Source organism: Aquarana catesbeiana, linkage group LG10 (genome assembly GCF_042186555.1).
Source record: "Aquarana catesbeiana isolate 2022-GZ linkage group LG10, ASM4218655v1, whole genome shotgun sequence".
Classification (NCBI taxonomy): domain Eukaryota; kingdom Metazoa; phylum Chordata; class Amphibia; order Anura; family Ranidae; genus Aquarana; species Aquarana catesbeiana.
The window spans coordinates 212,595,654-212,619,988 of NC_133333.1; the positions used below are offsets into that span (position 1 = coordinate 212,595,654).

At 44.0% G+C, this 24,335-nt stretch overlaps 1 protein-coding gene across 1 annotated transcript in view; it reads left to right on the forward strand.

Moving 5' to 3' along the window:
• The first annotated feature begins 839 nt into the window (after window positions 1–839).
• LOC141111197 (CMP-N-acetylneuraminate-beta-galactosamide-alpha-2,3-sialyltransferase 4-like) overlaps window positions 840–24,335 on the forward strand; it is a 154,363-nt gene continuing 130,867 nt past the window's right edge. Inside the window, exons 1-3 of the mRNA XM_073603281.1 lie at window positions 840–921; window positions 14,759–14,830; window positions 23,885–23,982. Coding sequence (XP_073459382.1) covers window positions 842–921; window positions 14,759–14,830; window positions 23,885–23,982 — 250 coding nt within the window. The 5' untranslated portion in view covers window positions 840–841. The remainder of the gene's footprint in view (window positions 922–14,758; window positions 14,831–23,884; window positions 23,983–24,335) is intronic.

The window sequence follows — 24,335 nt, forward strand, 5'->3', positions numbered from 1 at the left end:
ACGCAGGGGTTGTGGGTGGGCACAAAGGGGACATGGGGAGGAGGTGGGGCAGACCTAGCCTACCTCCTCCTCCCTCCTCATACGGGCTATACAGTAGGTGCAGGATGTGCACATTGCAGCAGGGGAATTGTGGAGTAGGCGAGAAGGGGAATGTGCACACTGCAGTGGGCACGCCGGCGGGCCGCTGAGTGGGAGGTGGAGGTGCACACTTGGAACTGACGGTGCCCTGGCGCTTCGGCACCCCCTTCTCTGTGGCGCCTGGGTGCAATGTACCCTGTGCACCCCAGGATCGGCCTCCAGTGTGAAAAGTGTCTTAAATGTCTCTGCGCATGTGTTTCCTGTATGAGGTGGAGCCAATCTCTCATGTGACCATCCTGAAGGATAACTTGGGAAATTACATTTCCTTTCCTCTCCAAAGAAGAAAAAAACTTTAAAGTAAACCTGTTTAAAAACCCTGCAGAAAGGCTGCCACCTCATGTACCTGCTGTCAGATTATTTATTTTACCAAAATTTTCACCGTAAGATTATATGTGCATTTAACAAATTTTATGCATGTCATCAACTTGTAAAAGGGTCCTTTGTGTAGACATCCAAAAGCCTCAAGACTGTTGCTGGGTGCTGCCATCATGGATGCCTACAGTGAAGATATGGGCTCCTAATGATGGCAACACCAATGGTGTCTACTGTATGTTCAAAGACATAATGAGCATTAACAATGATAAATAGGATGTATTTTGGCTGCGTTTCTGGAACAAAATTATTTCTACCTCTGTAAATTCGATGGGATTCTCATTTCTTGTAACATTCCACTAATAGTTTCTTTTTTTTCGTTTCAGGATGGATGGTTTTGGTGGCATTGGTCTTGGTAGGGTTAGGGTCTGGTATTCTATTGTATAACAACATAGAAGGCTATATATCAAGGTAAATAAAGATGCATATTATATATTGAGCAAAAACAAATATGATTCAAGAACTTTCTGTACGTTTGATTTATAACACTTCATTGCTTCTGTAGTCATTTAGTCTTGCACTACCGACAGAGGGTATAGTATCACCAAATTACACGTGAAGAGGTTAGTAAATTCTCCTGTGTATATGAAGCTTCGATGGGGATGTAGCATCCTGCCCTAGTTAGGCTAAATTTGCTTTTTGGCTATGCCATACTCAGTGGAGCAGGAATCTGTTATCTATTATTAGCTCCTGTCTGACTTCGGAAGAAGCTTCCACAGACAGAGTAGGTGGACCAGCCACTGAAGTTATGAATATTTATTTGACCTGAGGGAGAAGATAAATGTTTGGGAGGCTTGCTCAGAGTGTTCTTATCCTGGGGCTGCTGCTGCCTCTGTGATGCAGCCTGTGTACTAGAGAGCTGATTTTAGGCCTCAGTATGCGCTTGGCTGAGGGTCTGAAGTAAGGATGCGCTGATACCAAGTATTTTCACGAGTACGCATGAAAATGCTCCCGATACCCAAAACTGATACTTTGTGGTGCGATTTGCGTCCATACAAAATTAATAGGCGTAAATCACACTGCAAAGAATTGCATGCAATTTGAAAAGGAGTGCGGTGCTATTCCTATCTGCATGGCATGCGGTTTCCTGCACCTGTGTGAACCCAGGCTGAAATCACTGACAATGACAAGCCGCATGTGATTCAGAAAGAATCACATTCCTGTTTAAATGGTATGCAACTCTTTGCTGTGCGATTTGCACCCATTCATTTTATATGGATGCAAATCACATCACAAAGTATTGGTACTCGGTATTGGCGAGTACTTAACTGAAAGTATCGGTACTCGCACTCACCAATAAAAATACGGTATCGATGCATCCCTAGTTTGGAGGAATCTGGATTGAAAGATATTTGCTGCAGGGCAACACTTATGGAAGTGCACCTAAAGAGGGTTCTTTTTATCACAGAAACATTTTGCTTAGAAACTGATGGGCGACTGCTGTCCTTGGACATTGAAAGTATGACCCTTTGCTTAAAACCCTAGGTGTGCATGTCCTTAAGAGGTTGAATGCCAGATGGTTGTTGCAAGGCTGGGACTGCTCATAAAGAGTCTCAGATTATCTGGCTGTCCCCTTCACCTTCAACAAAGGCTGCTGCTGGAGGATTTGTGATTAAGAGCCTTGTCCCCCTGTACAGTGGCGACCCGTCCATTAGGGGCGCCGCCCCCTCTTTCCAGGCCACCCCCTTTATGGTAATGGATAGATTCATGCATAGCATGAATCCATCCATGGCCACCATGGCCACCTTCTATTCATGCGTCCGGCCCCTTTCGGGTCACCGGGCACATGAATTACAGTGGCAGTGGTTTTTTTTTTAAGCACCTGATTAGAGCCATATGCTCTAATAGGCTTTAAAATCCGGTGGGCTCGGGTCACAGAGCAGGCGACCTGGAGCCCACCCAGGTGTGTTACAACAGCGAATGAATATTTGCTGTTGAAACACTGTTTCTTAATCCGGCCAATCAGAAGTAGATGTGAGACCTGTTTTCCGATTGGCCGAAAAGAGAAGACTCCCGATTGGCCACCGAGGAGGGGGGAAACGAAAGCCACCGCCTTGGAGAGCAGGAGAACAAGGAGCCATCGGTGATGGAGAACAGGAGGCTGCCGCCGAGCAGGGGGAAGTTGCCAGTGATGGGGTAAGTGCTCTTGACAGACCGACCGACCCAGGGGGGTGGCATACTGTTTGCCGCCCCCCAAAAAATTTCCCCACCAGCTGCCACTGCTCCTGTATCTGTTGTGCGGTTTGGAATATCCAGAGGTGTGCACTACATAAACACCAAGTGATAAGCACAGAAACAAACACAATACCAATGTAAAAATTACAGTATCACACTGGGTATTCAGGGCTGACCTGGGTAGAAATAGAAGCAAAATACAGTATAGGTGCTGCGCCTGTACACCACCAAAAACACACAACCTGCAGACATCAGGAAAAAACTTTTGCAAGCAGACATTAGGCCTCATTCACACAGAGATGCTCAAGCTTGCATCCATGTGGGGGCCATGTTTGCCCGTACAGGGTGCACAAGTTGTCTGTGCATCTTTGTGCAGGCAGTCCCAATCATATAAAGGGGAAAGAAGCTGCGCTACTAAATGGAAATAATTCAATCTAATGATGAACACCAGGGTGAATCAAACAATATATCAAACGTGCCACCACCTTAAGAAAAGCCTGCTTGCCAGCTGGCAGGCAAAATCGGACAATTGGCTTATACCCGGCCAGGGCCTTTTCTTGTGAGGAAGATCTGCTGATGGACTGGAGGTTGGATTGTTAGATGATTGGATAAATGCCCAGACCACTCCTGACACCACACGGCCTTACACAGACCACGAGACCCAGCACTCTGAATAACCCAACCTGACGGAACAACCCAAATGCGGACGGACGGACGGGCTGGAATCACCAAATTCTAGAAAAAGCTGGACAGTGTGTATCCTGCATTTCTACGCATGAATATCAACTCTGGGAAGAGCTGGCTATAAAGTCCCAATCATGTTTTAGGGGAGCAGTGTCTGCACGGACACAGCCACTGCTCCCAATCTGACATCTGACATGAATGGGACTGCCTGCACATGGATGTACAGAACACCTGTACATCCAGTGCAGGAAAATCATAGCTCTCATGCAGTGGTATGCTTAAGTATGCCTGGGTAAACAAAGCCCTAAAGTGTTATATATTTTGCAGCGTACCAATCTTTAAATGTGGTTGCTGCACTAGTTTTCTCTTCTATTTATTTTTTACCTGGTGATTTGGCCAGTAACACACTTGGGGTTGATTTACTAAAATTGGAGAGTGCAAAATCGGGTGCAGCTCTGCATAGAAACCAATCAGCTTCCAGTTTTTTTTTTTTGTCAAAGTTTAATTGAGCAAGCTGAAGTTAGAAGCTGATTGGCTACCATGCACAGCTACACCAGATTTTGCACTCTCCAATTTTAGTAGATCAACCACTTTGTGTTTTAGGCCCGGTTCACCCTAGTGCGACATACACTCCGACTTTGGGAGGTCATTTCGCATGCAGGGCCGGTGCTACCACTAGGCAAACTAGGCAGCCGCCTAGGGCGCAGCCAGGGCTCCGAAGCCATGATCGCACACTGAGGAGGAGGGGGAGATTTGCAGTGACTCAATCAGCCTCCTCTCCTCCTCCATCCTTGAGATCTGATCGAAGTCGGTGTCCAGGCAGCAGCCCTGTTAGCTCTCTGCCCGCCTCCCACCCTGGGTGATGTGCAGCCATTGAAGGAGCAGGGCGGATGCCATTGTGGACAGAGACAGCCGGGATGGACCCATCCAGGCCTGGACTGGCCATGGGGCCGCCGGGCCACTTGTCCTGGTGGAGCCCAAAGCTAAGCTGTTCCTGCAGCCCACCCCACTCACCAAGCCTGTCTGCGGCTGGCCGTCGGGACCCAGAGATCCACTGACCTGTCATGGGGGAGGTCTCTCCTGTGTGAGTTGTGACTTTCAGCCTGTAGGAGACCCCATCTCCTGATCTTGGAACAGTTGACACTGACGGCCATTGCCTGACACGTGGAGGGAGCCGTAAAAAAGTGCCAGTGATTATAACCCCCAAGGTAAGAACCCCCCTCTCCTGTCCACCTGGCTGCACCACCCCCTCTCTTGTCCACCTGACTGCATCCCCCCTCTTCTGTCCACCTGGCTGCACCACCCCTCTCTTGTCCACCTGGCTGCATCCTCCCTCTCCTGTCCGCCTGGCTGCACCCCCCTCCACCTGGCTGCACCACCCCTCTCCTGTCCACCTGGCTGCATCCCCCCTCTCTTGTCCACACCACCCATCTCTTGCCCACCCGGCTGCATCCCCCCCTCTCCTGTCCACCTGGCTGCACCACCCCTCTCTTGTCCATCTGGCTGCATCCCCCTCTCCTGTCCATCTGGCTCCACTCCCCCACCTGGCTGCACACACCCTCTCCTATCCACTGGGTTCCATCCTCCCCCCACCTGGCTGCACCCCCTCTCCTGTCTACCCGGCTCTGTCCTCCCCTCCACCTGGCTGCACCCCCCTCTCCTGTTCACCTGGCTCCATCCTCCCCCCCACCTGGCTGCACCCCCCTCTCCTGTCCACCTGGCTGCACCCCCTCTCCCAAACCACCTTGCTGCACCCCCCTCTTCTGTCTACCTGGCTGCACCTCCCTTCTCCAGTCCACCTGGCTGCACCCCTTTCCTGTGCACCTGGCTGCACCCCCCTTTCTCCTGTCCAACTGGCTCCCCTCTCCTGTCCACCTGGCTGCACTCCACACCTGGCTCCATCCTCTCCCTACCTGGCTGCACCCCCCCTCTCCTGTAGACATCCGTCCCCTGATCCTCCCTCCTGAGCACAGGCCAGGAAGTTACGTGTAAGACGTTACTTACTGGACCGGCACTCCCATTCTACAGGAGCTGTGCTCAGGGAAGCAGCTGATGGACCACCATCTGTGTTCCATCAGCTGTAGCAGAGTACAGAGGAAACATCCAGGGTCTAATAGACCTTGAATGTCTACTAAAGAGTACCTGTCACCTATATGTTATCACATAGAGGGCTGTTGGTCCCCTATGTCATGGCAATAAAAGTTATTTAAAATAAATAAAGAATAAAAATATAAAAAAAATGTTTTAAACATTTAAGGAGACACAAAAAAACAAAACATTTTAGAGCCCCCACCCCCTACACACACACACACATACAAAAATGCATGCAATTGCCCTACACATGTTGTTATGTATCACCACACACGCTGGAGTGAGAGCAACAATTCTAGCATCAGAACATGCATAACACTAACCTGATGTCCTAGGGGCTTTTAAAGTGTTGCAGATGAAAAAATATAGGGTACTGAAATTTTCCGACGTTTCATGGGTGCACACACGCAAAGCCCCTATAGGTCATCAGTTTAGTGTTATACAGGAGTTCTGGTGCTACAATTATTAAATTAATTTTGTTTTTAGTAGCTGGTCTTGCCTAGAGCGCAAAATAGTCTAGCTCCGGCCCTGGTCGCATGAGGTGTATAAATCAATGGTTCCCTATTAGAATCATATTAACCACTTGCCCACTGGGCACTTAAACCCCCTTCCTAAGCAGGCAAATTTTTAACTTTCAGTGCTCTCACACTTTGAATGACAAATACTCAGCCTTGTAAACTAGTAATTTTTCTTCATAAATTTTGGGCAAAATTTATACCGCTACATATCTTTGTGTAAAAATAGCCCAAATTAGTGAACCGTATAAACTTGAGTATAAGCCGATCCGAATATAAGCCGAGGTACCTAATTTTACCACAAAAAACTGGGAAAACTTATTGACTCGAAGCCTAGAGTGAGAAATGCGCAGCTACTGTAAGTGGAAAAGAGGGTCAACAATGCCCATTTGCAGCCTCACTGTGCCAATTTGCATTCCTCGCTGTGTCCATTTGCAGCCATAGGTCCCCCGAACTTCAAACTTGGTAGTTAAGGGTTCCTAGATGCCCCCTAGCTGCAGCCAAAATATGGGATCTCTGGACCCAAAGGGTACCGAAATAACATTGCTGCAGATGGACACAGTTGACCGAATTTGGGGCCCCATATCTAGGGGCCACTTGGTGCTAGGAACCCCAAGTTTAGTGTGCAAACCCAGTGGAACTGGAACTACAACTTATCCAAAGCTGGGGTTCCTAGAACCAAGTGGCCCTGAGATATGGGGCCCCAAAGTCAGTTCGGAAAATGTCAAGCACTTTCCTGCAGCAGAATGAGATTTTCCGAACTGAATTTGGGGCCCTGTATCTCAGGATCACTTGGTGATAGGAACCCCAGCTTTGGATATGTTGTAGTGCTAGTTCCATTGGGTTTGCACACCAAATTTGGGGTTCCTAGCACTAAAAAATGTGCTGAAAAACTCGGTTTATACTCGAGTATATACGGTATATCATTTGGTCTTTGTGAAAGTTATAGAGTCTACAAGCTATGGTGACAATCACTGAAACTTGATCACACCTGACGAACTGATGACCTCATTTCTTGAGGCACTAACAAGCCAGGAAAGTACAAACACCCACCAAATGACCCCATTGTGGAAAGTAAGTACAAAGGGAGAGTTGGGACTTTAAGATGAAGCGCTTGGGTAGTGGAGATAAGATAGACCATATTTGAATTGCATTATGAAATGTTTATTGGTTATAATAAATAACAGACAATAAAAAATTAATTTCATGTACGATAAAAAATATTCATTTCATGTGTGTATAAGAAGTGTGCACATGACATAAGCATAGTAAAGAATACACGTATAACAGCACATGATTTGATATTAAGTAAATGAGATAGTAAAGCATAATATTGCTAGCAACAACATGCCTGACACCGACAAATGTACCCACATGGTAAATGTGCATTTACTGAATAGGAAAATATTGATGTAATTGAGTAACGCAGATGGTACAAATGAGTATGATTCCGTATGAGATGTAACTGGGGCATCAAAAACAAAGTTTGACACGTTTCGTGGGTGTTTCCCCACTCATCAGGAGCTGATGCGGCCAAAATTCCTATGGAATATATAGAACCATATTGTCCATATGAAAGAGTAAAAAATATATATATATAAATGAACATTAGGTGTGTATAGATTATACATAGGTTTAACCAAACACACTCACCAACTCAAACAGCAAGTGTGGTGCGCGGTGGTGGGCGCAGGGTGGGCCAGGAACATGACCTCTCCACGGGAGCTGAGCCGGCATATGTATGGATGCAACACCGGGCAGGGTGAGAAGGTACAAAGTGAGGCGGAGTGTATCAGTCCTGACGTCATTGCGCCGACGTCTAGCGTTCAGATCTCGGTGTCTCCATGGAAGAGTCTTTTTGCGCCGACTGCTGAGTGTGCACTCGGCCCAGGTGCGGCAACTCCTCCTTTGCTTCACCCACGTGGCGTTGGCGGCATATTCATATACCCCCCCACTTAGAGCCAGCTGTGATCACGGCTGGTCTCTTTCTGGGGTTACTGCACACCAGCCTTATGTTTCACGTTTAGCTGGTGGTGCCTCAAGATGCAACATTTGGGTGAGGTTTTGTAGTTTTTCTCTCGTCTTTCTTCTCTTGTTTCGTTTTGTTTTTTCTTGGTTCAGGTTTTCGCATATTTGGTGACTGTTTTTTCAATACACATTCAGTTTCTTGTTATCTTTTCACTTTCTTTTTATTTGCAACTTTTTATGCACAATCTCCAATGACACCTTTACCCTAATCCTTGTAACCTTTACATTCATTCCATTGCTATCCACTTTCAGGTATAGATTCCCTAATATATATATTTGTCTACCTATGTCATCACTTCTCTTGGAACTCACTGGGTTCACTATCGATTATTCAATTATTACCATTTATAAAATACTACTAATATAAACCATATACACACATTTAATATTTTGTTCCCAGATACGTTTGTTCCAACTACAACATACCTTTGTTTGTGGATACACTCCGCCTCACTTTGTACCTCTTCACCTTTTTCGGTGTTGCATCCATACATATGCCGCCTTAGCTCCCGTGGAGAGGTCATGTTCCTGGCCCACCCTGCGCCCACCACCGCGCACTGCACTTGCTGTTTGAGTTGGTGGGTGTGTTTGGTTAAAAAATCTATACACACCTAATGTTCATTTATTAATATATTTTTTACTCTTTCATATGGACAATATGGTTAATTACATTTCTATATATATTCCATAGGAATTTTGGCCGCATCAGCTCCTGAGGAGTGGGGAAACGAAACGTGTCGAGCTTTGTTTTTGATACCCCAGTTACATCTCATATGGAATCATACTCATTTGTACCATCTGTGTTACTCAATTACATAATTTTTTTCCTATTCAGCAAATGCACATTTACCATGTGAGTACATTTGTCGGTGTCAGGCATGTTGTTGCTAGCTAAATTATGCTTTACTATCTCATTTACTTGATATCAAATCATGTGCTGTTATACGTGTATACTTATGTCATGTGCACACTTCTTATACACATATGAAATGAATATTTTTTATCGTATATGAAATAAATACTCCTTTTATTGTCTGTTATTTATTATAACCAATAAGCATTTCATAATGCAATTCAAATATGGTCTATCTTACCTCCACTACCCAAGCGCTTCATCTTAAAGTCCCAACTCTCCCTTTGTACTTACCTAAATACCGGGATGGAGGCACTTAACTGTGCTTCATCTAAAGTCCCAATCCCCCATATTTTCATTTTGGAAAATAGACAGTTCAAGGTATTTAGTAGGAGGCATGGTGAGTTTTTTGAAGTTTTTTTTCACAAAATTATCATATTAACAGGTTATTTCTCTCACACGGCATATGCATAGCTATAATTACACCCCAAAACACATTCTGCTACTCCTCCTGAGTATGGGGATACCCCATGTGTGAGACTTTTACACAGCCTGGCCACATAGAGAGTCCCAACATGAAAGGATCACTGTCAGGCGTTCTAGAGACATAAATTACACATATAATTTCCTGACAACCTATCACATTTTTGAAGGCCCTGGAGCACCAGGACAATGGAAATGCCCACAAAATAACCCAATTTTGGAAAGCAAACACCCCAACGTATATTCTATGAGGCATTATAAGTCTTTTGAACATGTCATTTTTTTCCACAAGTTTTTGGAAAATGTGGAAAGAAAATGAAAACACAATTTTCTACGCATTTTTTACAGCACTGACGGGCGCTGAAAAGGATCCACTAATAGGGTGGCACTGATGAGCACTTACTGATGGGCACTGTAAACCACAGATGTGGCACAGATGTAGCATAGATGCGGCACTGTAAAGTACAGATGTGGCACAGATGTGCACTGATGGGGCATTGCTGGGCACTGACATGGCACTAATGGGGCACAGATGTGTACTGATGGAGCATTGTAGAGCACTGATGGGGCACAGATGTGGCACTGATGGGGTACAGATGTGGCACTGCTGGGTACTGATGTGCACTGATGGGGTACTGTAGAGCACTGCTGGGGAAAAAGGAAAAAAGAAAACTCATGCAGCCTCACGATGCAGCTTCTCCCTTACACGATCGATGTGAGCAGCGGAGAGAACCAGACATGACGTTGGTTTCTAGACAATGATCGCTCCATCATTGGATGGAACGATCAGGTGGTAAAGGGGCTGCTAAGATTGGCCCTTTACCTTGATACATGGCACGCCGTGTCCCGAGCAGGGGGCGGATGGGAGCGCGATTCTAGGAGGACATCATTGTATGCCCTCCCAGAATTATCTGACCGCGCTGTAGCCATCATTCAGCTGTGGCAAGGTCAGTAAGTGGTTAAGTGATTGTAAAGGTTTGTTTTTCTTTAAATAACAAACATATCATACCCCCCCAGACCATACCATACCCTTCGGTCTGGTGTGGACTTTGAGGGGAAACCCTACGCAAAAAAAAAAGGCGTAGAGGCCCCCCAAAATCCAAACCATCACGTCACCGCCTGGGGCATGATGGGCAATGTATACAATGAGATTGCAGGTGGTAAAGATGTGAACAGGATATAGATGTCTGCATACAGTGATGTGAACTAACTTCCAGTGGCACCACAAGTACCAGAAAGCTGGATTAAACAAGGGATCTCTATATGCAGTGTCTTACAGAGTCTAAATGGGCAACTGCCCGCTCACCACACTGGTTACAGGAGCCGTTGACAGTGATGCATGTGATGATGAAGTCTCTTTCAGGAACTCCCTCTGAATCCTGGCTCTGAGAATGGTATCTGACCACGTCACACCACGCCGCGGCCTACCCAGATCTGAAATGCAGGCGTCGCTGGAGGATCTGGAACAGTCTCCGGTCCGCTGTAGGTGGGAAGCGATGCTGTCCGCAGAGACCCCTCTGGATGCAGCTGCATGACTCCCCGCTGTACAGGTCACAACTCGGCAGCAGCTCACACTGACACAGAGCTCCTGCTGACAGATCCAAGCCGGCGTCCCAAGAGAGCGATCTGGGCCGCAACCCTCCCTTTTATATCCTCTCCCAGCATTCTGTTCTCCTCTTCTCAGCAATCTGGTAGTGGAAGTTCAGGCCAGTCCTGCTGGAATTAAAACATCAGCATTCAGAACTACACATCCCACGATGCTTTGCTCTGCTCTCAAGTTTTGCCTAAAAGGAAATGACACAGGGAGTCCAAGCCAACACTAGAGGGAGACAACCCCACATTAATAACACTGTGCACTGTCCCTGAATGGCAGGCATAATACCAGCTCCTGGCTACACAAGGGATACAGTAACTGTTTATCAAAAACATAAAAGTACACAATATTATACCCAGTTTTTGGTAAAAGATGGGGTTACATCGAGTATATAGATACCAAACATGTTAAGCGTTAAAATCACTTTACAATCACAAAAACGATGGTACTCAGAACTGTCCATAGGCCACACTTTAAAGTCATTTACCGGTTATCAGTTTAGAATTAAAATGTGAATTGTGGCACTAGAATTTTGCCCTCACTCCAACGTGTTGGAACCTCATGTTTGGTACAATTTATGTTTAGGTACATGCACTCACCTTATGCTGCATGCTTAAATTGCAGTGTGTACCGGGTGTTTTAAAAAATATATTATATTTTTATTTATCTTATTTTTTTACACTTTTTTTAATTTAACTTTATTGCGGACACCTTTAGAGCCCCATAAAGTGACCAGGCAGCTTTAGATAACTCTTCTTTGAAAGCCCTATGCCAGCTGTAAAAATTTACACCAAACTCATGGCTGCAGCAGTGGAGAGTTTGCTTTAATCCCTTGTATACTGGGCTGTTTATAAATGTAACGCTACATTTGAAAAAAAATGGCTGGAATTCTGCTTTAAAAGGAAGAATTTCTCTATTATACTAAATTTATTATAACAAGTTTACTATTTTTTATTGGTTGGGCCAAAGTGCCACTTGTGATTCTGTTGCTGGCAACAACTTGCCAGTGACAGGATTGCTAAAAAGTGCTGTGAAAGTGCTCACCTGTTTCCAGAGGTCGCTCTAATGCTGGCAGGATAAGTAGTGTCACTACCACCCTGATGGAAAAGCTGCAAAATATCACACAACAGAGAGAGCAACAATTTGCTCATCTGGCTACTGACAGAGCGATCTGTGCAAATGGGAAAGTATTTTTCTCTGCCCTGCATAGTTGTCCTGTTGCTGATTTCTTGTTGCCAGTTAAAGGCTTGCAAGTGTGACACTGCCCTAAAGTGCTGCTTTCTATTGAAAGCTAAAAGCCACGGCCTCAAGATGTACCGTGTTTCCCTGAAAATAAGACTTACCCCGAAAATAAGACCTACTGTTATTTTCCAGGAGGGCTGCAATATAAGCCCTACCCTGAAAATAAGCCCTAGTTTAAAATGCTTGTAAAATCCTATAATCCACTCTATTACTGTAGTTTTTAATGTACAATGTGTGTGTTTCTGTATCATAATTGTGTCAAATACCTTCGGTACAGCTGACCTCCAGCTGCTCTCCTCCTCTTCTCCTAGCTGTCAGCAGGGGATCTTGCGCCCCCCTCTGTAGTGCTTGAAACGGGGAAGAGAGGTCCGGCAGGTCACAGAAGCACTGAGCAGCGCTGTAACAAAGGTATTTGACACAATTATATTACAGAAACACACACATTGTACATTATATACTACAGCAGGGGTCACCAACCTTTTTCCACTTAAGGGCCAGATTCAATGTACGTGAATGCATAATCCTAACATAGTAATAACAGTACAGGTTTACCACACTTTAAGGTGCTTCACTAATATAAAGCCAGTTCACCCGAGAGAGCATGTGGCTGGGGATTCAGATTTTACTGCCCCCTCCCCCATCCTGGCACCCAAGGGTGGCTGACGCCAGCCCTGCAAGCCAGCATGGTCTAGAGATGGGGATCTTGTCCCTAGGGAAAATGAGGTTCCTGCCATTAGGGGAGATGGGGGCCCCGTCCCTAGGGGGGATGGGGTCCCTAATAGGGTCCCCCCTATTGCAGTGTCCTCTGCCACCTCCCCCATAACAGTTTCCTGTGCCCCCCCAAAGCAGTGTCCACCGTATCCTGCTCCACCAACAATCCTCTGTCCTCTGCTCCACCAACAATCCTCTGTCCCCTGCTCCACCAACAATCCTCTGTCCCTTGCCCCACCAATAATCTTTTGTCCACATAGTGTCCTCTGCCCCCCCTGCCCCCCCCCATACACACACACACACACAAACACGCTGTGTAGGTAGAACTCTCCTATCTTACACAGGTGTACAGCGCAGCTGAGAGCGGCATCACAGGCTGGACTGCTGAAGTTAACTTTTCACATTAACAGGCTGGCGATTGGTTGCTAGGATCGACCAGCAACCAATCACCTGCTGTTTAATGTAAAAAGTTAACTCCAGTGGTTCCCGCCCCCATCCAGCCCTGTGATACTGGCCGCTCGCCGCTGTCCAATGAAGAGGACAGCGGCTAAAATGTCTACTGGCAGTGTGCCCGTGAATTAATCATGGGCACTGACGGGCCGGGCATTTAGCGGTGGCTGACCAGGTGCGGCCCACGGGCCATAGGTTGCTGACCCCTGTTCTACAGTAATAGAGTGGATTATAGGACTTTACAAGGATTTTAACTCAGTTCACACTGGAGATTCCTGACAGGCAGGGAGGGAGAGGAGGAGAGAAGACAGCACATTACATTGTAAGACCTGCCCTGAAAATAAGCCCTACTGTGTTGGTTGTTGCCAAAATGAATATAAGACCCGGCTTATTTTCAGGGAAACACAGTACTATAAACATTGCAATGATATCCATCAAACTACTGTATGTTGCAGATTGTCCCCTGCTCCTGTTCTGAAGATGAAGTTCTAAACATGACCTTTTCTAAACTGACTGTAAAGTTGGAGAATCTGCCTCCATTATAACCACATCAACAGTCTCAGGCTGGGTTCACATCCAAGACAGATGCGGTTCGCAGCAGGGGTCCGATGCGTCCCTGTTCTCCATTTTTAGGGACGAATCAGGGCCAAATTTTTGCCTGAAATGGAGCCAAAGACACACAGAACTCCTGTGCAAGCCGCTCCACAGCTGCTTCGGAGATATGTGACCCGGCTCCTGTCATGCGAATTCGATGCGGGTAAACCAACATCCAATTCGCATAAGTGTGAAACCAGCCTCAATATCGTAATGTAGAAAGAAAACAGGAAGCATTTTGAGTCACAGAGTCTGGCTTTTCTCTGAGGACGGCTGCTGCCTTTATTTATATCTTTTACCATTGGACTTACAGACTTTTATTCCCCCCTTCCCTCTAATTTGCACTTATCCCATTATTTATGTGGCCAGTTTTATTATCCATAGGGTTTCATCGTACATTGTATGTTGTGTATGTTTTTTTCCTCTATTTTGTTTGTTGCGCCGGTCCATTTACTCTCTTTTCAATGTTGTAATGAACAGCTAAAGCTCCAGCATCCCTTTGCCCATGATTTAAAAAGTATTTCACCAAAATTTATATCTTTGCAGAATTTTTTTTATTTTCTGGTAATATCTATCAGAAAATTGCAGTTGCTGTAGGTCAAAATTGAAAGGTCCTTCGTATTGCGTTAACATATAAAATGGCTTGCATGACAATTATCTAGGCTATATCTTTTTAACCAAAGTGCTGTTTTCCTTGAAAAAAAGTGCAATTTGGCGGAAAAACAAAACAAAACAAAACTAGTTGTATGCTTAAGAAAATACAATTACATACATAGCGGGAGAATAAGGACAGTGCCTAACATTATAAAGTTACTTTTTCTTTAACAGTTTACATCGGAACCCTGTGCAGATGTGCATCCAAGGGCAAGTTGCTTCCAGAGCTGCACTTGTAATAAGCAAGTAAGTAACTGTCACTGATTACATGCAAACAATGTCAATAGGTGGGAACGAGAGAAGGGGTAGGCAACTATGGAGAGGTGGCGATCTACCTGAACAACAAGGAAGAGCTCAGAGACCCCAAGAGCACAACAAGCTTTATTTATGCTTTTGTTTTTTTTTTTAAATAACCAAAGCAAGGTCCATTAAAATGTAAGGAAGAATAATAGCTGACATTTTTACAATTCCGCTTTATATGTAGAAACTGACTTTTAGGGATAGCTGTCAACCAGGAGGGATGGTGACAACTTGTCAGATCAAAAAAATGTAAGGAAGGTCTGAAGAGTTCAGGGGTCAAAAGTAAGAAGTAACACAGGGTGCAAGGGTCAGTAGCAAGCAACGTAGAGTTTAGGGGTCAACAGTAAGTAACCCAGCATTTAGAGGTTAGTAGTATGTAGCACAGAGTTCAAGGGTCAGGAGTAACACAGTATTCAAAAGTCAGTAGTAAGTAACAGAGGTCAGTGGTAAGTAATGCAGAAGATGTCAGTACTATGTAGCACAGCATTCAGGATTCAGTAGTAAATAAGAGGTCAGGAGTCAATAGGTAAGGCAACTTTCAGAAGTCAGTAGTAACACAGAATGCAGGGGTAAGTAGTAAGTATTGCAGAGTGAAGGGGTCAATAGTAAATAACAAAGAATTCAAAAGTCATGTCAGAACTTTTGGGGCTAAAAATAATTCATTTCTAAGGCCTCTGCATATCATATATTTTTGATATGTATAAATGAGCATATTGGGAGCCATTTTATGCTATATATTTTTTTTTTCTCTTTTAAGGTGAATACGAGTTCATGATTTTAAACAAGGTTTCTTACAAGGAGACTTTAAGAGTCTTATCTTAGTTTTTCCCAAGTCCTAATTCTGAATTCCTGTCAGCCAGACAAGATAAGAAACTAGCCATTAGGCCAAAGTTTTTGTTATAATGATACTAATGTCTCATGTTTCAAATGAACAATGAATAGAAAGGTATACATTTTTTCTTCCTTTTCATGACTGAGAAAATAGGGCTTATTCAAAAATGTATAAACAAGCCTCAGGTTATTGTATTAGCAATAATTTATATTATATTATTATTACAATATATTGGAGAGATTATATGCTTACTTAATTCGATAATTTTACATATATCCTTGGTTTATGTATTTTTATATATATATATTTTTTTTAGAATATTCATATCTATTGTTGAATATTAATCATTGAAATATATTAGTCTATATTATTAATATGAAGGGTGTATGTTTAAAGTCCTAGGTATGAGGATAAATATACAAGAGAACATCATCAGTGGTAATATTTATGAATAGCCTGTGTGTTTCTCGTAGCCATGACTTAGCTTTCAAGTTATGTGAGAAGTTAAGTTAATGGCCTTATCCAAAACTTTCTTCAAGCCACATATCCCATGAAGAGATAAAAGTCTAGCAAAGTCTGACATAAAATGCCATTAAAGAGACATCACATGATAGTTTATAGTTTTTCTTCTGGGCTTAAGTCAAAGGTTATTTAGGATGGGAAGTTGACATCTTAACCACTTCAATGGCAGGCACTTAGACACCTTTCTGCCCAGGCCAATTTTCAGCTTTTAGCGCTGTCACAATTTGAATGACAATTGCGCGGTCATACAGCCCCGCACCCAAACAAATTTTTTATCATTTTGTTCCCACAAATAGAGCTTTCTTTTGGTGGTATTTGATCACCTCTGTGGTTTTTATTTTTTGTGTAACAAAAAATCTTTGTTTCTGTTAAAATTTTTGTAAATAAGTAGGTTTTCTTCTTCAATGACGGGCACTGATATGGCTGCACTGGCGGGGACTGATAAGGCAGCACTGATGAGGTGGCACTGATGATAGGCACTGGTATGTGGCACTGATGGGCACTCATAGGTGGCACTGATGGGCATTTATAGGCGGCACTGATGGGCACTCGTAGGTGGCATTGATGGGTACTTATGGATGGCACTGATGGGTACTTATGGGTGGCACTGATAGTTAGCACAGATGGGCACTGATAGGTGGGCACTGATGGGCACGGATGGGCACTGACAGGTGGCACCAATGGACACTGATGGGTGGCACTGACACTGATTGGTGGCACTGATGACACTGATGGGTGGCATTGCTGGGCATCACTGATATATAATGGTGCCAGTCAGTGCCCATTTGTGGGCACTGATTGGCACAGATTGGGCATAATTTGCACATGTGGATGGCCATGGGGTACATACCTGGCCATCCACATGTTGCCCCCTTCTCTGGTGGTCCTGGCGGTTTCCATGGTGGTCTAGTGTGGGCATCCGAGGGGGGGCTGCACTGATAAACAATCAGCGCAGACCCCTCCTGTCAGGAGAGCCGCCGATCGGCTACCCTCTACTCGCGTCTGTCAGACGAGAGTGAGGAAAAGCCGATCAATGGCTTTTCCTGTTGACATCGTGATCAGCCGTGATTGGACACGGCTGATCATGTGGTAAAGAGCCTCCGCCAGAGGCTCTTTACCAAGATCGATGGAGCGGTGTGTCAGACTGACACACCGCTCCACCAATCGCAGCGAAGCGCGCCCCCACGGGCGCGCGGCGGCTGTTATCCTGCTGGACATCATATGACACAGAGTCAGGATAACTGAACCACCGCCCAGCCGTCAATCTGCTATAGGCCGGGCGGGAAGTGGTTAAATAACATTCCGAAATCAATTTTAATCCAACACTGCCCCCTATTGATCATTGTGCGTAAGGGAAAGTACTGCCCTCTGCCGGTAGTTATGAGGGAAATGACATGTAATTGACGTCATTCATGATGTGAAAGGCATATCCACACCTACTTTTTGGTGGATAAAGGGTGGATACAGACAGCATTAAGGCTGCTTTCACACTGGGGTGGGTGGGCATTGACGATAAAACGCTGCTAGTTTTAGCGGCGCTTTACATTAGTTTTAGCGGCGCTATTCATCCCCTAGAGGGATGCTTTTAACCCCCGCCAGTGGCTGAATAAAGGGTTAAATGTGCCCGTGTAGCGCCGCTGCTGAAGCGCTTGGCAAGCACTTCGGCAGTGGTGTCCATTCATTTCAATGGGCAGGAGCGGTGTATACACCGCTCCAAAGATGCTGCTTGCAGGACTTTTTTTTAACGTCCTGCGAGCGCAGCGCCCCAGTGTGAAAGCACGGAAATATCAGAAAGAGAAAGGTCCCTTGGGTTACACAGCTGATATCGCACAGACAAAAGATTCTTATATTTCTGGTAAAGTGTCATTTTCTTCTGCCTATTGGTAATTGAATTATTTTAACAAATACATAACATTATTATTGGAATGGTTTTATTTCTAACTGCAGTATGACATACTTCTATTCCAAATAAAGAGAAATACACATTTGGTATATCTCAACAAAGCTGAGTTCAAAGACTTGTCAATGGTTTAGTTGTGATGTTGTGATTTATCCTTACTTAAATATAAGTCTTGGTTAAATTACCAAGGTTGTATATGGTATAACAAATTTTGTCCATATACTGTTAAGAATAGTTTGAGCTTGCAAGGTCTGTTTGTTGGAAAGAAGTCATGTGTCAAAATCAACACTTGTTTATTTCCTCATCTGCAGAGCCACTGAGAATCTGTTAACTATTTACAAAGCAGTTACTAAGTTTTAAGACATTGGTATTTTAAAACTAGAGCTTGTGGTTATTGTCTCATCATCTGTATTACCCATATTGTTGATATTTGGATTCATATTCTGTGTTTATCACCAGTTATATTCTGATATTATTTTGCACTGAATTTTAGTTAATAAATATATATTTGTGCACAATATTATATTCCTTTCGGTCTTCAAATTAGAGCAGATAAACAAATTTGAGTTATTTGGGTGTTTTTTGTAAATACGTGGAGATCTCCTAAATCAAAAATTTTTACTGATTTCCATAAAAAAACAGTTTAATATTTCAGTATAAATACCCTGACAGTCAGTAGTAAGAGACAGCAGCAGTCAGTAGTAAGTAACACAAACTGCAAGGGTCAGTAGTAAGCCCAGCAGAGTGCAGGGGTCAGTAGTAAACAATGAAGAATTCAGAGATCACTAGTAACACAGACTACATTGGTCAGTAGTAACACAGACTATAGGGGCCAGTAGTAAGTAACACAGAGTGCATGATCAGTAGTAAGTAATGCAGAGTTCAGAGGTCAATAGTAACACAGACTGCAGGAGACAGTAGTAAATAATGCAGAGTACAGGGATTAGTGATAAAAGTGGCAAAGGTCAGTAGTATGTAATGTAGAGTTTAGAGGTCAGTAGCATGAAACACAGTGTCCAGAGGTTAGTAGTAAGTAAATCAGAGTTCAAAGGTCAGTAGTAACACAGAATGCAGGGGTCAGTTGTAAGTAATGCAGAGTGCAGGGGTCACTGGTAACACAGAAGTTCAGATGTCAGAAGGAACATAGCGCAGGGGTCATTAGCACAGGATGAATCCCCTGCTCCCCCTGTAAATTTCACTCACCAGACCTCAGATGTAATGGAGCCCAGCAGAGTGAGGACAATCCTCCCAGGTCTTCCCTCAATTGTCATATAACACCTCAGAGCCAAAACCTTCCCTTAGCTCTGCATTGCACATTGCTGCTCTGACTGAAAATCTGAACAGTGGCGGAGAGGGTCAGGAGCTAGCAGCATAGCTGGCATGTGATCTGCACATCATGACTGACTGGTCATCCACCCACAATTGTGTTGTATTACAGTAAGGCCAAATTGCATTAGTTTGCAAAAAACTGCTGAACCTCCTTAGTCCTAGTGTTGAGCACAAGTCCAGGCAGCAACCAAGAAAGCTTTCTGCAATCTTCAGTGGCAGCAATGTCAGAATCTCTAACCCTTCCTTACTCTATCCAAAATAAAAAAGAAGCTCATGTACAAAAAGCAAGTAATATTCTGCTTCTATTATGAACCCTCCCTAAAGCAGTCATTTTTACCTGTGACCTATTAAGCAGGCAGCAAAGCATTTGCACTGTGGAGGATTATACACTGTTGGGCAGTTACTCACAGATGATCTGCAGCTATGAGGTTAACTGAAAAGTTTAAACATAAACAAGGTTTGTTCTACATGTTGCCATATATTAGATTTTGCATGCGCAGCTCCCTGTAAACTTCAGCAATGCCGAATCTGACTGAACAACCGTGCATGCGGTGATCGAGATCCAGAATCTGCCCGATTGAAGATGTCAGTGGCCGAGCAGGGAGCTCGGGGACGCTGCATCACTGGAGTCGAGGTGAGTATTGTTCTGTTTCAACAGTTCCAAAAAACAATTACATACCAGGCATGTAACTGACAAATTGGTTGTGTTCTCAACCAAACTGTCAATTTTCTCTGTCACAATTGCACTAATACGGCTACAATCACCTCAACCAAACTGTCAAACCGTCAAATAGCTGGTGTCATACCTGATCACATGAGCAGCATCATGCCAGTTGAAGAGCATGGCTGAAATGATAGGAGGGTTTAGTTCTGCTTTAAGTCTGGGCACGCTGGGCCCTGTATAGGTTTCCTTTTCACAGACCCAGGTTTTTTTCACTCTTCAAAATTCTACCATACATAGGGATTTATATCAATTGTATCCTTACAGCTATACTAGTGCAAAGGAAACCAGAGGTACTGAACACATATCAGTCAGATTCTGTTATTTTTCAAATGTACATGTGAAATAGAAGCATTGATTAGTTTTATAAGCAGGATCTACAGTTATTCACAACCAGTCCTTCTTTCAATAGAGTGTTTACTGTCCACTTATGTATATACAGTATTTCACAAAAGTGAGTACACCCCTCACATTTTTGTAAATATTTTATTCTATTTTTTCACGTGACAACACTGAAGAGATGACACTTTGCTACAATGGTAAAGTAGTGAGAGTACAGCTTGTATAACAGTGTAAATTTGCTGTGCCCTCAAAATAACTCAACATGCAACCATTAATATCTAAACCGCTGGCAACAAAAATGAGTACACCCCAAGTGAAAATGTCCAAATTGGGCCGAAAGAGTCAATATTTTGTGTGGCCACTTATTTTCCTGTACTGCCCTAACCCTCTTGGGCATGAAGTTCACCAGAGCTTCACAGGTTGCCACTGGAGTACTCTTTCACTCTTCCATGATGACATCATGGAGCTGGTGGATGTTAGAGACCTTGCGCTCCCTCACCTTCCATTTGAGGATGCCCCACAGATGCTCAATAGGGTTAACGTCTCGACATGCTCAGCCAGTCCATCACCTTTACCCTCAACTTCTTTAGCAAGACAGTGGTCATCTTGGAGGTGTGTTTGGGGTCGTTTTCATGTTGGAATATTGCCCTGCGGCCCGGTCTCCGAAGGGAAGGGATCATGCTCTGCTTCAGTATGTCACTGTAGCTCCCCAGTGCCAGCAGCACTCATGCAGCCCCAGACCATGACACTCTCACCACCATGCTTGACTGTAGGCAAGACATACTTGTCTTTGTACTCCTCCCCTGGTTTCCACCACACACGCTTGATACCATCTGAAGCAAACAAGTTTATCTTGGTCTCATCAGACCACAGAACATGGTTCCAGTAATCCATGTAATTAGTCTGCTTGTCTTCCACAAACGGTTTGCGGGCTTTCTTGTGCATCATCTTTAGAAGAGGCTTGCTTCTGGACAACAGCCATGAAGACCAATTTGATGAAGTGTGCGGCATATGGTCTGAGCACTGACAGGCTGACCCCCCACCCCTTCAACCTCTGCAGCATTGCTGGCAGCACTTATAAGTCTTTTTTCCAAAGACAACCTCTGGATATGACACTGAGCATGCGCACTCAACTTCTTTGGTCAACCATGGTGAGGCCTGTTCTGAGTGGAACCCGTCCTGTTAAACTGCTGTATAGTAATGGCCACCATGCTGAATCTCTGTTTCAGGGCCTTGGCAATCTTCTTATAACCTAGGCCATCTTTTTTTAGAGCAACAATTCTTTTTTCAGATCCTCAGAGAGTTCTTTGCCATGGGGTGCCATGTTGAACTTCCAGTAAACAGAATGAGAGAGTGAGAGTGATAAGACCAAATTTAACACACCTGCTCCCCATTTACACCTGAGACCTTGTAACACTAATCACATGACATTGGGGAGGGAAAATGGGTAATTGGGCCCAATTTGGACATTTTCACTTAGGGGTGTACTCACTTTTGTTGCCAGCGGTTTAGACATTAATGGCTGTGTGTTGAGTTATTTTGAGGGGACAGCAAATTTACACTGTTATACAAGCTGTACACTCACTACTTTACATGCCTTATTTCTTTGTTTACATTCCTTGTAATAGAAATAAAAGTGATCAAAATGAAAAAAAAAAATTAAAGGGACAGTGTTAAAAAGGAAAAAAAAATTTAAAGCGCCCTCATCCCTCCGTGCTCACGCACAGAAACGCATACGTAAGTCGCGCACGCAAGTGAACAGTGTTCGCAGTACACGTGAGGTATTGCAGCAAACATTGGAGAGAGAACAATAATTCTAGCGCTAGACCACCTCTGTAACTTTAACCGCTAAGCCACCGCCCACCGTCATATGACGGCTGGACGAGGCTTCTGTTATTCTGGGAGGACGTCATATGACGTCCTCGCCTTCCCGAGCCAATAGGGGGCGCGCGCGCGCCGCCGGCGGCGCCCGCGCGCGCCCGCCGTGTCACTCGGGACCCGGTGCGCGTGCCCGGCGGCCGCGATGTCCGCCGGGCACCCGCGATTGCCGGGTAACACAGCAGGAGCGTGGATCTGTGCATGTAAACACAGATCCACGTCCTGTCAGAGAGGAGAGGAGACCGATGGCGTGTCCCTTGTACATAGGGACAGCGATCAGTCACCTCCCCCAGTCAGTCCCCTCTCCCCACAGTTAGAATCACCTCCTTAGGTAATACATTAACCCCTCGAGCGCCCCCTAGTGTTAACCCCTTCCCTGCCAGTCACATTTACACAGTAATCAATGCAATTTTATAGCATTGATCGCTGTATAAATGTGAATGGTCCCAAAAATGTGTCAAAAGTGTCCGATGTGTCCGCCGCAATATCGCAGTCACAATAAAAATTGCAGATCGCCGCCATTACTAGTAAAAAATAAATAAATAATAAAAATGCTATAAATCTATCCCGTATTTTGTAGACGCTATAACTTTTGCGCAAACCAATCAATATACGCTTATCGCAATTTTTTTTTACCAAAAATATGTAGAAGAATACGTATCGGCCTAAACTGAGGAAAAAATTTGTTAAAAAAAAAAAAAAAAAATTGGATATTTATTATAGCAAAAAGTAAAAAATATTGTGTTTTTTCAAAATTGTCCCTCTTCTTTTGTTTATAGCGCAAGAAATAAAAACCGCAGAGGTGATCATATACCACCAAAAGAAAGCTCTATTTGTGGGAAAAAAATGATAAAAATTTAATTAAGGTGCAGTGTAACACGACCGCGCAATTGTCATTCAAAGTGCGACAGCGCTGAAAACTGAAAAATGGCTTGGGCAGGAAGGGGGTGTACGTGCCCTGTATTGAGGTAGTTAAACAGGTAACCTGTAAAATGTTTTAAAGCGTTGCCTATGAGTATTGTAGTTTGTCGCCATTCCATGAGCAATTTTAAAGCGTAACATGTTAGGTATCTGTTTACTTGGAGTAATATCAACTTTTATATTTTACCAAAAAATTGGGTTACATATTGTTTTTTGCATCAAAATTGGGTATTTTTTTCTTTTAAAATGCATTTGAAAAACAGCTGCACAAATACAGTATGACATAACATATTACATAAAATATTGCAACAATTGCCATTTTATTCTCTAGGGTCTCTGCTAAAAATATTTTATATATATAATGTTTTGGGGGGGGGGGGTTCTAGCAAAAAATACTGATTTAAGCTTGTAAAAGAAAAGGGCCAGAAAAGGCTTGGTCTCCAAGTGGCTATACACTTTGGTCAGTTGTTTACCACCAACCTGACCTCTGCACCAACTGAATACTGTCACGCTTTGGCAAACAATCTTATAAAATAATTTGCTATTGTGTTTCAGGTATTCCAGAGACCATCCTGTTTTTCTGACGCTCAGAGATTTTTTCTGGGTCACATCACAGTCCAAATTTCAACTTCCATATGGCACAAATGGCAGTGGTAAGATGGTTAAAAACACTATTTTTTTATAATTAATATACTTTTATACACAATCAGAAGTTATGTATAAAATAAAGTATATGTATGGCGAAAAAAATGTATTTTTTTGTAGTTTTAAATAGTCAGGAAGAATTTGTACCCCTGTCAAGTATATATTGTTCACTTAAGGTAGAAGCAAGGTGCCAGAGTCTGGAGAATCAGTTTGCACCATTAACACTTTCTGAAAGTCTGGGGCTACAAGGACTGGTTTCTGTCAATAAGCCTGTTTTAACTGGCAGAATGCGGTTTCTGCCTGGGGGTCCAGCAGATGACAAGGAAAGTTTATCTTTTTGAGGTCAGTCAATTGTGTGGCC